The sequence below is a fragment of the Meriones unguiculatus genome, chromosome 7 (genome assembly GCF_030254825.1).
Source record: "Meriones unguiculatus strain TT.TT164.6M chromosome 7, Bangor_MerUng_6.1, whole genome shotgun sequence".
NCBI classification, from domain to species: Eukaryota; Metazoa; Chordata; class Mammalia; order Rodentia; family Muridae; genus Meriones; species Meriones unguiculatus.
In genome coordinates, this window is record NC_083355.1 from 19,146,488 (window position 1) to 19,161,140 (window position 14,653).

At 54.5% G+C, this 14,653-nt stretch overlaps 1 protein-coding gene across 11 annotated transcripts; it reads right to left on the reverse strand.

Moving 5' to 3' along the window:
• Positions 1-73: 73 nt before the first annotated feature.
• Positions 74-9,234, reverse strand: Rundc3a (RUN domain containing 3A). Of its 11 annotated transcripts, none has more exons than XM_060386626.1 (12): positions 8,852-9,227; positions 6,206-6,279; positions 4,802-4,917; positions 4,296-4,429; positions 4,121-4,206; positions 3,337-3,426; positions 3,158-3,238; positions 2,863-3,028; positions 2,587-2,744; positions 1,788-1,949; positions 1,584-1,690; positions 74-642 (listed from the first exon to the last, which is right to left on the reverse strand). In XM_060386626.1, the coding sequence occupies exons 2-12, from the start codon at positions 6,268-6,270 to the stop codon at positions 500-502; spliced, it is 1,308 nt and encodes a 435-aa protein (XP_060242609.1). In that variant the 5' UTR covers positions 6,271-6,279; positions 8,852-9,227; the 3' UTR covers positions 74-499. The 11 variants fall into 11 exon arrangements, with proteins under 11 accessions (XP_060242609.1, XP_060242608.1, XP_060242611.1 ...); XM_060386625.1 differs by having other exon boundaries at positions 4,296-4,444; positions 8,852-9,226; XM_060386628.1 differs by lacking the exon at positions 6,206-6,279 and having other exon boundaries at positions 74-1,177; positions 1,788-1,925; positions 4,296-4,432; positions 8,852-9,234.
• Between the last annotated feature and the right edge of the window lie 5,419 nt (positions 9,235-14,653).

The following is a 14,653-nucleotide window of genomic DNA, read 5'->3' on the forward strand; positions in this document are numbered from 1 at the left end:
GGGAGCATTGCTAGTTCTGGCGTTATGACCCTGTTATGGAGCCCTGCCCCACTCGCCAATAGATGAAACCACCTCAGTCCTCCGGCTTTTATTTGCCTAATCTCTCCCCACACAGGTACCAAGGATGGGTGACTTCAGAGGGTACACAGGTTAGACCAGAGGCAGGGCAGCAGGAATGCCAGGGCTGGACCACCTGCTCGTGAGGCAGGTGCAGATGAGCAAAGGGAACCCGGCTGGTTTCAGAACCACCAGGGGAGAGGCCTCCCCAGGGGCCTGATAACCGGCGGCCTGGGTGCCCCTTCCCCCTGGCCCCACCACTTCCCAGCGCAGCTCCTGCCGCCTTGGCAGGAAGCTGAAGTAGGAAAGAGGCTTGGGTTGTCTCTAGAGACCCGAGGCGAGGTGGTCGGCATTCTTGAAGGGTTGCCTGGTTTGGGGGGCTCAAAGGTGGCAGTAGTCCATGCCCCCTGGCAGGTGGGGCTGGCATCGCCCATGCCGCTCATCAGCTGGGGCTAAGCACTGGGCTGCCATCGGGGCTGTCGCTCACCAGGCATTCGTTGGATTTGAAGCTCGCCAGGGACTTGCAGCTGGGGATGGAGGCCAGAGAGCCGCAGAGGCCCAGCATGGAGGGCGTGGGGTCCTTCCCTGAGGAGAGAGGGCGGGTGAGGCTGGTGACCAGGCTGCGTGTATGTGGGGAAGAGGTCTTCATGGATGGACAGCAAAGGGGGCAATTCTTGGGTCACCCCCCAAGAGACTCCTGGCCTCTTCTGGAGCATCTGCCAAATTACACAGGACTTGGCAATCATCAGTTATGTCTCTGTCTCCCCTAAGAGGTTCAGCCTCTGTCCGTTTATTAAGCACACAGCGAGCATTTTCACACTCTGGGGGTACAGAGGATGGACAAGACACGGTCCCTGCCCTCTCGGAGCTCACAGTCTGGTAGGGGAGACACACACACACAGTCACAAACAGTGTGGTGGGTTACATGTCCAAAGCCTGCCCTGTCTCAAAAATTGAGTTCTCTGATACAGCAGTTATATATCTATATGTTAAAAAAGAAAAGGTTCAGGCATGAGGGAAACTAGGAAGGCTGAGGCAGGGGAGGAGGGCTGCACAAAATGCATGCATTGAAGTCTTGGGCATTCACTCGGAAGGAGCCACTAATTTGGTTCTGAGCTTCCTGGCAGCCAAAGAAAAGGGGAAACATGGGTCAGGCAGGCAGTTCACAGTGTGTATGTGCCAGACAGCAAGCTAGGCTGAGGATTCCCCGGAGGACGAGCCCTTGCGAACGTCACGATACTAAAAAGCCATTGAGCCCTTTTCATACATACATGGACGCTGGAGGCTCTTTTTGCCATTATCCCTACTTTACAGATGGGAATGGGGGTCAGCCAGGTGAAGAGACCAACCAAGGTCAGGGGTAGAGGAGGTGCAGGCTGACCTGGCACTTGCTCTCTTTTTTCTGAAACCCCAAACCAAGCTCCTTATTGGTGCTGTATATTGAGGGAGGGCTGAGAGCAGGCCCCAGCCCTTTTTCTGAAGTATACCAAGTGCCAAGGTGGGTGTGGGTGTGGGGGGGTGCTCACCGATAGGGCCCCAGGGTTCCTCGTCCCTCTTGCCCTCTCCCAGGCGCTGGGAGTCTGAGCTCAGGCTGGCCTCTGCAGACAGCGGCTCGGTGCTCATGAAGCTGTGTCTAGGGCAGGAGAGAGCAGCGTGGGGACAGTGGCCCACAGCTCCAGGCCCTGCTCCCCGGGGCAGGGTTGGGAGCAGCCACTTGGGTTGGGGCTTACCTCCGATACAGCTTGGAGTTGCTGGCACCCTCAGCTCTGTTGAGTGTGCTCAGCGAGGGCCACTGGTTGACCAGGGGTGTGGTGAGCTCCTTGGAACCCTGGGCCAGGGGGCCATGGTCACCGGGGATCAGACCTGTCCTGGGAGGGGGAGGGGGATCAGGCCTGGCTGGGAGAGGGAAGCAAGACTCAGCAAAGGTGGGGGCCAGGGCTTAGAAAGGAAACCTGAGTAGCAGAAACGGGGATAGGGGATGCTGCGGGGGGGGGGGGGATATGGTGGCTCGTATCTGAAATTACAGCACTTAGCAGGTTGAAGCAAGAGAATGGCAAGCCTGAGACCTGTTCCTGTTTGTAAAGAGCGGCAGAGGGATGGCCAGGGCTAGCGCACCCACGATGGAGTGTCTAGGAGTCAGTTGGAATGATGTAGGGAGGAGAGTGAAAAGGACGGGTTCTCTTGAAGGGGTGGGATTTGGGCCAGCTGGGTCAGGTTTAGGGAAGAAATGTTTTAGGTTGGGGGGATGGCGGGGGGGATGGCAGGGGCATGGCAGGGGGACGGCAATCAGAGGCCCAAATAACGGGGACGGCACAATGGGTGTGGGTGATGCGGTCCCTGTAGCAACAATTAGCATCTAGCTGATGGGTCCTGGAGGCTGCGGGGGTCGTCAATGTTGTGGGGGTAACCACGGGACCTTGAGAGAGGGATGGGGCGGGTGGGCTGATGCGAACTGGATGTTGTCAGGAAAGAGATGGAATCCAAGGGAGTCACGTTCACAGGGGTTCACAGGGCGGGAGGCGGGCTCACAGCTGCTCCTGCAGCTCCAGGATCACGCCTTCCAGCTCCCGCTTCTCACGCTGATTCTGTGCGGCCGCCTCGTCCAGCTGCAGCTGCAGCCGCCGGTTCTCCGCCTCCAGGTCCTTCAGCTGCGACTCGCGCAGACGCACCAGCTCCTCCAGGTATCCCTGCGGGGCGCCGGCTCAGCCCGGATGCCCAAAGCGGGGGAGGGGTCCTAGCTGGAGTCCCAGCCCCGAACCCTGCTGCGCCCACCGCGCCCAGCTCCCCTCGCCTCGCCCCGCGCACCTTCTGCGCATAGACGATGCGAAATTTCTGTTCCATCTTGTGCCACTTGCTGTACCAACTGTCCTCGTCGGTGACGAGAGGCAAGTAGGGGTGCTCAGGCGAGTTCTCCCCGCTGGTGCTGCTCTCGGCACTGTGCCTCTCCTCCTCATCGGTCAGGTAGTCGTAGCTGAGGAGCGGGGAGCAGCGGGTGGTGCCGGCTCCGCCCCGCCTCGCCCCACTAGCACCCCAACTCCGACCCTTGGGCAGTGACACCAGTGCCCATCCCCGCACCCACCGCAACGACCGGGCTGCTCACCTCTGGGTGAATTTTAGGTAGGGCGTGTAATCGATGACCACCGGGGTCTTCCCGTCCAGAACTTCGCCCTTTAGACAGAAGCTGGGGCAGAAGAGCCACAAGGGTGGGAGGAGGGAGTGAGGGGCGCTGGGCGGCTGTGAGTGAGAAAGTCCCCTTCACCACCGCCATGCAGACCCCACCTGAAGTCGATGGCGCTGAGCCCGATCAGCATCCCCGTGAGGACAGTGGCTTCCTCCCGCAGCATGATGGCTCCGGAGTCATAGAACCGCCTGCAGGGAGAGGAGAGGAGAGGCTCCCAAGGGCGCCCTCCGCGCCCAGGACGTCTCTGTGTGGCTTACCTAATACAAACTTTCCCGGAGGAAGGAGACCACTCCTTCCGGCTCTCCCCCCTCCCCCATCCCCTTAGACTGTGGCCCAGTGAAATAGATCCTGACCCCGCCCCCACGCCTATCACAACGCACGATTCCTGACCGGAGACCCTCTTCCGTTCTCTAAGCTCAGGGGCGCCTAAGAAGCACCGAGTCACCTTGACTCTTTAAGTCAGGGAGCAAGTCTTCATCGTTAGGGCTTGTCACGCCATACAGTAAGTAGGTCCCCAAAAGACAACTTACTCCGAAAGGGGGAATGCAGTTTAAAAAAAAAATATATCAGGTTCCCGCCCCCAACACCGGCACATTCTGCCTTGTCGTCTCTGATCCTAAGGAGCCAGCCTCCTGGAGAACCCAGTCCAAGCACTGAACAGAGCGACTGGCTTTGTTTGCAGAGCTGGCAGGCCTGTGTGTTGTAGGTCATGGCACAAGGCCAAGTAAAATGGTATGTGACTGAGGCTCCCGTAGTCTGGTTACCATGTCATCTGGGAGAAGCGAGGTACCGGTGCATGCTGGGACTTGTAGTCCAGGCACTGAAGGTTGCTGTGGGGACTTGGGGCAATTACGTGCACACTGCTGTCTGATGGGGTCTGACCTGGTAGTTCGGTTGTCCCGAAGAGCCGTGGTGATGTATTCTGACATACGCTTCTCCATCAGGGCCACCCGGATCCATGCTCTGCCCTGGAAAGCGTGATCACCTTTAATTGTCCCAGACAGACCTATATGCAGGGGCTGGGGGGCGGGGGGCGGCCCCCGCTATGGGCCCTCACCTTGGCTCGAGCTGTGCTGATGTTCTCCATGTTCTCAATGCTGCTCACGCAGTTGTTGGGCACCTTGCTGCAGGCCAGCCGGATATAGTCCCAGAAGCCCCGTTGCCCATCCGAGCTGAACCAGCTTACTGGACCTGCTGGGGCACAAGCTGAGCCAGGGCAGGGAGGGGACTCAGCGATACTGGGGAGTTTGGAAAGCGTCTATGCCATAAAGCACTCCTAAGCATTAGCCACCACACACACACACACACACACACACACACACACACACACACGAGCCTCCCCCAGCACAAGCAGCAGGGCTTGCCATCAGAGAGCGCGGCATGCGTGCCCAATGAGGGAGCTACTGGCAGGTGACCCTCTTCCCGATCTCTCAGTACAGGGCTTTAGCTTCCATGAACAGCCCAGAATGGGACGCAGGATGAGGGACGGGGTTTAGAAATCCAAAGAGGCTGTCACAGCAGGCTGGTGGCCAGAGCTGGGAGGGGTAGGTGACGAAGGCCTACCTTTAAATCGGTGGCTGAGGATCTGCTCCAAAATGGCTGCGAAATTAACAAACTCCTCGGATGAGTCATCGATGGGCTCTGCTGTGTACTTCTCTAACAAGGTTTTCACAGAGAACCTGGGTTGGGGGGGGGGGGTTGGGAGGTGCGTCAAACAGGGTGGTGAAGAGGAAATAATAGTGAGCAAGGAGGTCCCGAAGGCATGGGTGTGATGTGGGGGGCAGGTGAAACCACAGAGACCACCCCCCCAGAAGATGCCAGGCTAGCTGGAATGAGAAGAAGGGTGGCAGGGACAGGGAAGGGAGCAGGGAGGAACCTGATTGGCAGAGTGGGTACAGAAGAGATGATACCCCGGAGAAAGGAAGCTTTGGGGACAAGGTATGAGGCAGGATCAACAAAATGTGGGGAAACGAGACAGCAAGAGCTAGGGGACAGTCCCTAGGCCTTTGTCCCTACCATCCTTCAGGGTGGCATTGAGGGTCAACCAGGAGTCAGAAGCCAATTTCAACCCCTGCCCCCCAAAACAGCCTTTCTTGGAACGAGCTTTCATCTCTCTGGGGATCGGTGGGGCGGGGGTGGGGTCACCTGTACCAGAACACATGAGCCTCACGTGGAATGTAGACAGGCATGTGTGGCCAGGTGGACACTGGGCCCTGGGACATCCCTCCTCCCCCCTCTTCTCAGCCAGCCCACCCACACACCAGCTGCCCAGAGCAAGGCAGGGTAGAGCTTCGGGTATGGGGGAGAAGGCAGGGTGTGGGTCTGACGTGTACTGGGTGGGAAGGAATTCTGGCAGTAGGTCCCCGGGAGGGATTTGGGGACCCAGACACTGGTTTCTGAGGGAGGAAGGTAGCCAAAAGAGGCAAGTGAGGCCACGGGGCAAACAGCCCCCATGGCTCTTTGCAGCCCTGCTTGAGCTTCCCTCCCGAGCTCTCAGCCATCCTTACGCTGCCTTCTCCTCTTGCCATCTCTGCACCGGAGCGGAATAAAGGCAACACCTCATTACCGCTCTGCTTCTGGAGACGGAGCAGGAGCCGGGTGTCCCGGGATACAGAATGGACCTGGGTCTGTCCTTTTATTCTACCTATGTCTGCAGTGTGCCCAGAACTATACTTCATATGTGTCACCCCACCAGTCCTCACCCTGGGAGGTAGGTGTTCTTATGATGAGCTTCGCCATAATTACAGATAAGGAGGCCAGAGGCTCCAGAGACGGGCTGACCAGAGAGTCATGGAACTTGGGAGGAGGCGAGCATTTGGCCCATTCTCATACCCTTGGCTCTCTCTGCTCTGTCTTAAGGCTTCCCAGTGGCTGTTATAATTACTGAGGCTTGGCCAGTGAGCTGGCTCAGTGGATAAGGGCACATGCCACTCAGCCCAGTGACCCGAGTTCAATCCCAGAACCTACATGGTGGAAGAGGAGAACCTTCTCCTGTCAGTGATTCTCTGGTTTCCACATTCACACCGTGGCATAGGCACACACTAAATAAATAAATAAATGTAATTTTAAAGAAGTACTACGCAAGCATGGTGACACATGCCTTTTGATCCCAGCATTCAGGAGGCAGAGGCAGGAGGATCTCAGTGAGTTCCAGGCCTGCCTGGTTTACACAGTGAATTCCAGGACAGCCAGGACTACACAGAAAGACCCTGTCTTAGAATATATATATATATATATATATATATATATATATATACACACACAAGCAAGTATTAAGACCTTGAGTGACCTCTGTCCTCTGTCACCTGTTTTAGAAGCCCCCAGCCATGAAGCACTGACCACTAATGCCCATAAGCCAACAGCACAAGCATGAGCTCCCGTCACCTTTCTTTGGGCTAACCAGGGGGTACAGTCTGAGACCAGACAGGTCAGTGTTGGACTGTGCTAGAGGAAAGCAGGCTACTGGACTCAAAGCTTTTTTCCTTGGGTGCAAATGGAAATATCAGCCCTTGCTCCACTCAGAGCCCAGACAAGGATGGCGGAAGGTGAGAGTGTATGGATTGCTGGGCACAGGCCAGGTGAGGAGGCAAGGCTGGCCTGGCTAGGAGGAAGCCTGTGACGGTGATCAGGCCATTATCTTGGGTTGTGGTCATCTGGGTCAGACTTCAGTAGAGGCCTGGGGCTCAGTCAGCACAGCAGCCATCTGCTGGCTGTCCTTGGGGGAGCTGAAAGCTGGTCAGAGCCTCTAGGAACCCCATGGTGTGGGCCTGGTTAGGAGGAGGGTAGCTGCTTGGGTTACCATGGAGACAGGGAGGCCAGGGCCCAGGGGAGCCTGCAGCCTGCAAAAGGGAGCTGCTGGGAGCTGGAGGAGAACCACGTGACAGTGATGAGGCAGCAGGGTCCCTGGGGGCTTGGAGAATTCATCATGTCCCCAAGCCCCCTAAACAATCCCTTGTCCCCCATTCTGAGCTACCTCCAAGTCACCTGAACCTCTGTCTCTCTGGCAGCTCAGGCCAAGTGGCCCTCTCCCTCCTTTCCCCACACGCCCAAAGCCCCAGCTATCCTGGCAGGCAAGAGAAAAATGCACCTGGATGGCCAAGAGCCAAGAGAGGGACAAGAAGGGTGTCATTGAGATAGGGCCATTTCTGTGTGGCAGGCACTGGCTGGCATCTAATGTGACACACTATGACCCATTCTTTGGTGTGGCTTTTACACTTAAGATATACATATATATATAAAATCTATGAAAAAGCACCAAAGGCTCAGAGTACTTAGGAGATGGCCGCAACGTTGCCCAGTTAATATCTGAAGCAAAAGCTTGACCCTTAGGATTGTGTGGCTCTCAGGACAGAAATCCCCTGACACCACAACTGGCCGGGATTTGGAGCGTGAGGGCAGAGAGAGCATCTGTGCTCTGGGCTAGTTTCACAGACGCATCCCTTCCTTCCACGCTCCCCAGCCACCTTCCTACGGGGCTGACGCACACAGCGCTTTTCAGGACAGTGGGAACGAGAAGCTCTGAAATAGAGGCAACATGGTGTGCCCAGGAATCGAAAGGAACCCTGGGTGCTGGGAGACTGGGCATCAGGTGGACATGATTCCTGGGAGAAGGAACAAGGCTGAGGTTTATGTGCGTAAACCTGCAGTCCTGGACCCAGGAGCACTGTGAGCCAAGACGCAGGATCGGGGGACATGGCAGGCATGGAGGATACAGGTGCAGAAGGCAGCTGGCACGGAGATCCCAGAGGGAGAAGCAAGGACAGGTGGGGGCTTGGGAGAGAGCCTGCACAGCTGGTGGCTTTCTGGCCTCAGGGCAGGGCAGGGAGGGTGAGTCACTGCAGGGTTGAAGCCGGAAGGATTTACTTCCTGGTGTCCAAGAAAGATGAGGATTTTCCCAGCCCTGCAACAGCCCCACCCTCGGGGATTTAGGAATCTGGGTTCCCAGTCTTCACTTGGACTCAGGGACCCCAGCTTCGGCAGTCAGGCCTCGAATGCCCTCGACCTTCACTGGATGTGTTCAGGGCCTCTGCCGCTGTGCCCAGCTGATCCTGCCACAGGCTGCAGCTGCCTGGAAACACCCACCCTTGCTTCTTGGAGGGTCGAGCATAGGAAAGTCTTTTAGAAAAGCTCCACCCCAAGAAGCCAAGCTGGCAAGGGGTGGCAAGAGGGGACTTGGAGGACAGCTACCCCCAACCCCACTGTGTCCCCTCTGCCCACCCTGCCCCCACTGCCAGGAAGAGAGCCAGCCATCCTCTCCCTCCCCCTCTCACACACAATGTCACTTCCTGGTTCTCACAGGAAGCTGCAATGCCAATTAAACTCTCTTCTTCTCCCTCCCTCCTCCCCCCCCACCCCCCCAAAGCCCCAGGCCGGGCATAGGCCTGGCTTAGTCAAGAAGAATAAGGACCGGCATTCCATCCCGCCGCCCGGTTCCGGGCCTGGGAAGAATAGAGAGCCTGTACCTTCTAACCCTCGCTGGCTGGCCATTTCTCAGCGGCCGCAGAGCATCGTCTCGGACATGCTCAACCCTTAGATTTTTTTTTTTTTTTTTTTTTTAGCCCGTCCCAACCTCCCCTCTCTAACCACCTCACCCCGACCGCCAGCGGCGCCCACCTGCACACGGTGATCAGGTTCCTGCGCTCCACGATCACGTTGCGGGAAGATGCTTTCTTGGAGGGCAGCCCCAGAGCCATGGTGGTCTGGACAAAGCTCGCTTCCATCCAGATGTGCGGCCACTGCTGCCGCCGCCCGCTGCCCCCCACTCCACCCGGTGCCCGGGCCCCCCTCGCAGGATCACGGCTGGGCCTTCTGCCCCCAGGGGCCCCTGGTCCTCTTCACTGCCATCTCTCGGCCTCGACGCCTCGGTGCCCGGCCCCTTCGCTCCCTCCCCCGGCAGCGATTCCGGAGCAAAACAAGGCCGGGGAGGGAGCTCTCCGAGGTGCTGAGCCGGGGCTCGTCACCCCCCTCCCCCAATCGCCCGCCCCCCTCCTCGGCCGGTGACGTCAGGGCCACAGGGCCCCGCCCCCCGGCAGCTCGGGACCAATCCGCAAAGGGCGCAGGGTTTGGGGGAGGGTAAGGACTGAGGTCCCTAGGAGAGAGAGCGGAGGGGGTCCCCCGGAGACACCTGGAGGGCGTAGTGGAGGGTTCCATTCTGCTCTCCACCCCCACGCTCAGGGCCGGGCATCCTCGCCTGGCGCCTCAGCTTGGACGCTTCTTTCCCTTGTTTCTGACCAGAGAAGTCGGTGGCGTCTGTTCCTGATTTCCCATGGTAGTCTAAAGGATGTAGACCTTCAGCTCCTGCAGCCTTTATCCCAGCCCCGGCCCCTCTCCACTCACCCCAGGCACTTCAGCCAAACCCGGGCCACTTTCAGGGACTGCAGGTGGCCTTGGAGGCGCCAACCCAGAAGCTAAAGGCAGCCAGGGAAGCTGCCTCGACTCTGCGGGGGTTGCATTTGTCTGCGGTAGCCAGGCAAGCCAGCCTCTCCCGGGGGTGGAGGATGGGAACCACTCAGGATAGGGATTTGGGGCTACTGGCAGTTAGGCGCGATGAACTCTGTGGGGGTTCTCGGCAGCAGCCACCTCAACGAGGGTAGATGTAGGGGTTAACCCTTTGGCAGCCTACAGGGCTGCAGCCCGCAGGGGGTCCTGTCAAATGGTTAGCCTTCTCCCCGGGCAGGACTGAAGGCATGGCTTGTCTTCTGCGCCACCCTTGGCTTCCACGTCCCCCACGTCCCTGCTCGCCTGCTCCATTCCTCGGTAAACCGCTTCCACGATCTGAACATCGTCCGTGTCCGACTGGGATGCTCTTGTTAATGTGGAATGTAAGACTGTTATACATTACGGATTCCAACGCCTTATCAGATATGATTTGCGCTGTTTTCTCCCTCCCGTGGTGTGGGTTCTTTAAAATTGTCAATACTGTCCTTTGGTGCTCAAAAAACTTAAATTTTCCCAAAGTCCAACCTGACCTTTTTGTTGTTGTCTGTGTCTTTGGTGTCAAATCCTAGAAATCACTGCCTTTGCATGTTTTTGTTTGGTTGGTTTGTTTTGTTTTTCGTTTTGTTTTGAGACAGGCTCTCCCTTTGTAGTTCTGGCTAGCCTGGAATTCCGATTCCTGGAATTGTAGGACCAGACTGGCCTCAGACTCACTGAGATCCTCCTGCCTCTGCCTTCTGAGAGCTGGAAATAAAACTGTGCATCAACATGCCCAGCTCTTTTATACATTTTGGGATAGTCTTCTACAGCCCAGGCTGGTCTGGAACTTGATATGAAGTTCAAGAATAATACTGAACTCTGGACCCTTCTCTCTCTGTTATGCCTGGCTGCCTATTTCCTTCCCTGTTTTCAGTGTTGTGGATTGTGCCCAGGGCCTGCAGGGGCTAGGCAAGTGCTCTGCCATGGAGCCACACCCCCAGGTACCCTGTTTGCTTCGAAGGATTGTAAAGGCTTGCTTGTAGATCTGTGGTCCACTTTAGGTGGTATTGGATATCGAGTCAGGTACTATTAACCGGTCTTGTCATAAACACATAAAGTGATTTGACCATATATCCAAGAGTCTGTAGCCAAGCTCTCTATTTAGATAAAAGAAGATTTCTAGTACGGCATTTTTCCTCGTGCTGTGGCTTGAACTCAGGGCCTCACACATCTGGCAAGTACTCTGCCGCCAAGCTACATCCCAGCTCTGTATTAATTTTGGAGATCAAGAAGCATGACCTGTTTGTTACTTGTTATCCTGACTCATGATAATAGCTTTCTTCCTTTTCATTATGATTTCATCGCCTGTAAAACAGTACAACATCCCCAGTGTTGAAACTTTAGAGAACTGGAGAAAGGAATGAATGAAGATGTGACTACTGCTTCCTCTTACTACTCATTTTTTCTCCTCTTCCTCGTCTTCCTCCTCCCTTTTGTGAGACAAGGTCTCACTATGTAGTCCTGGCTGTCCTGGAACTCTTATGTAGACTAAGGTGGCCTCGAACTCAGAAACCTGTCTCCCCTGCCTCCTGAGTGCTGCGATTAAAGGTTGCTTCTTTCAACATCACTTAGGGAGGTTTTTTTCCTTGTACGTTTTCACTGTGTGTGTCTATAGCATTTGGATCCATTCTACCACGATAACCTGGTCAGGAGTGCAAGGAGCTCAGGAGAGGAGAAGTAAATACAGGAAACTGGCTCCTCGGGGGTTGGAAGACAGAAAAAGCAACAGGAAGACAATGCTGAGACAACACAAGAGTAGTGATGGCAGTTGGCAGCCAGGACTGGGGACCAGAAGAGTCCTGGGAGCCATCAATGTATGGTTCACGCCCACAGGAGAAGCTGCCATTCCTGCTCAGAGCCAACTCCAATGGCTGTGAGAGCAAAGAAGGAATCCCAAGGCTGGACACTATGTCCAGGGATAGAGTAACTCCAAAAACTGCTTTATAGATCAGGTTGGCCTTGAACTCACAAAGATCCGCCAGCCTCTGCCTCCCGGAGTGCTGGGATTAAAGGTGTGTGCCACCGTGCCACATCGACCTCCATGGCGACTCTTACCAAGAAAAACATTTCATTGAGGCTGGCTTACAGTTTCAGAGGTTGAGTTCATTATCACCGTTAACTAACTAAGCTAATCCTCCTTTCCCCTGCCTCCTAGCCTCCTTTTAGCCACATCTGAGAGAAAGCGAGTGATGGAGGCTGAGGAATTCCGTAGCAGATGCATAGCCCAGCTATACAGCAGAGAGATTTGGATAGAAAGGTTAAGTGTCTAGTGGAGGCCAGCCCTGCCCTTTCCTCACTCAGCCTCCAAGCAGCTCTCTGTACCTGTTGGAGCAAGAATAATCTCATGATTCTGCCTGACAAGACACCACTGCCCTTCCTGCTGTGAAGATCCTCGGGTGCCTTAGCCAACAGTGATGCCAAAGTCTCAAGAGCACCTGTTGTCCATCCCCCTGTGGGGCCGATACTCTCCATTTCTTCAGAGGATCCTATAACCCAATGGCTACATCGCAAAGATGAACACCAACAACAATCCTTGTCAAGTGTGAGAAGAAAATTGATATCCAGAGACAATACGGAACAACAACAACAATAACAACAACAAAACATTAAGAAAAAGCACACGCAGGACTGGGGAAAAGCCACACACATGTGGCTCAGTCAGTAAAGCACCTACTGTGCAAACAAGAGGACCTGTGTTCAGATCTCCAGCACTCATGTAACAAGATGGGCTGGCAGCCTGTGCCTGTAATTTCAGTCTGGTGAAGGGAGGGGAGATGGAGACAGAGTGACCTCTGGGTCTTGTTGAACAGGTCATCTAGTGGAACCGGCAACTCCATATTCAGGGGGAGTGTCTTAGTTAGGGTTTCTATGGCTGTGAAGAGATACCATGACCATGGCAACTCTTTTTGTTTGTTTATGGCTTTTGGAACAGGGTTTCTCTGTGTAGCCTCGGCTGTCTTGGACTCACTTTGCAGACCAGGCTAGCCTCGAACTCACAGAGATTCACCTGCCTTTGCCTGCCCAAGTGCTGGGATTACAGCTGTGCGCCACTATGCCCAGCTAGGCTTTGACTTTATTTGGGGCTCCTTATGTCTCTTTCTCCCTTCTCCACCCTAATCCCTCCCAATAGCCCAACACCAGGTAGGAAAGAAAAAGCGTTAGTGGGGAGAGGGGCTATAGTTATTTTTTGCTACTTCCTACCTGTTAGGGTCCTTGGGTTCCTAAATGCCTTAACTTCCTTTCTAACCCATTGACCTTAGGTAGGAGAGAAAAAGTGTTAATAGAGACTGGGGTGGGGGGATGTGGACCTTTTTAGTTCACCCTAGCAGTTCCTTGGGGTGATTCCACTCTTCGTTGTCAGGATACCAACAGTCCAGTCAAACAACAAACAGCAATAACCATAAACAAGCCAACAACAACCAGCAAAACAACAACAAAACAACAAACAGCAGCAACAGCAGGTTTCAACAGAAGGGCCACAAAGAGTTCTCTGGAGCGCTTCTGTCAAGGAGCTAAGCAAAGCCAAACAAACCAGCGTGTTCTCTCGCTGTCTGTGGGCCCCTATTTATACCTTTCCAGAGGCCACACCAGGACATTTTTCAGCAAAAACAACGCCCTCTACACATGACAGCTTCCTGTTGACAAAGATCATGCGCCCTCTCACGAGGCTGCTATCAGCTATGGACAAAGCATTCCCACATCCCACGCTTGGGACCATAACAAAACCAAACCCACACAGCACAGCCCAAACTGAAGAGTGCCACTTCCTAAGGGCCAAGAATTTAAACCCATGAGTCTACGGGGGCCATTCTTATTTAAACCACCACAGAGGTCCTTTCTCAAAAAAGGCTTTTCATAGCTTCTACAATCCTTGTTTCTTTTATGTCTTCCTGTTTTTGCTTCTTGGAGAGAGGGTCTTATGTAGTCTAGTCCAGTCTGGCCTCAAATTACGGTTCTCCTGCCTCAGCCTCCCAAATGCCGGGATTACAGGCATGGGCCACTATGCCCAGCAATCTTTCTCTTTATGGCCAGAAGTGGATATTTATTTATGCAGTTCCTCTCTTGCATTAGTTATTTTTGCTACACTCTCAGCCAGCACATTTATTTAGTTATCAAATTCTATAAGGAGGTCTTTGGGCTTGCAGAATTTGAATTTTCATGGCCAGTGAGATGAGTTTACAATCACAGACGTGCATTTTTCTCCTGAGGGGCAGGCCTCAAATCCAAATAGAAACTGGTTGTTAACCCCATAACGAGTTATTCCACTGTGGCAGCCGTGGGCACTTCCTGCCTGGCAGGTTGGTGTGACAGCACGCAGAGTCCAGCATTGGTGAGGTCACTGATGGCTCTCCTCCCCACAGCGTCCCGGAACGACACTTTCACCACTCGTAAAGCTAGCCGGCAGGGGAGAACTTTCTGGGTCAGCTGCAGACTGATTTCTTTATGGCACACAACCCATGTGTGCGGTGTCTTTGGCAACAGGATCTAGTTGTGGTGTAATTGGTCACATGCTTAGTAACAAGGTCTTTATGAACCATTTTTTTTTCTTCCTGTGTCATTCCTAACGTTGCTTTGCAAGTGAATACTTGCCTTTGATTCCTTGACTCAGATGTTACTTCTAGGAGGAAACCCAAACAATAGCATTTGCTATACAAAGTTGTCCTAGGGAGAAGACTCCGAGAGCGGAATTATGGATTACATCATGCATCATTCACATGACAGCTGAATTCCAGCTGAGGTAAATGGGATACTAACACCATTGCAGTGAGGGACCCTTACCCATGGTGAGTTGGTGTGTGTTAGAGAGAGGCAACAGCTGTACAATTGCTCTCATATTTGAGTAGAAGGGATAACTGGTGGCTATGAAATTTGTAGAAAACAGGGCATAGTATGGTGGTCCATTCCTGTAACCCCAGCACTTAGGAAACAAGAGGATCTTGG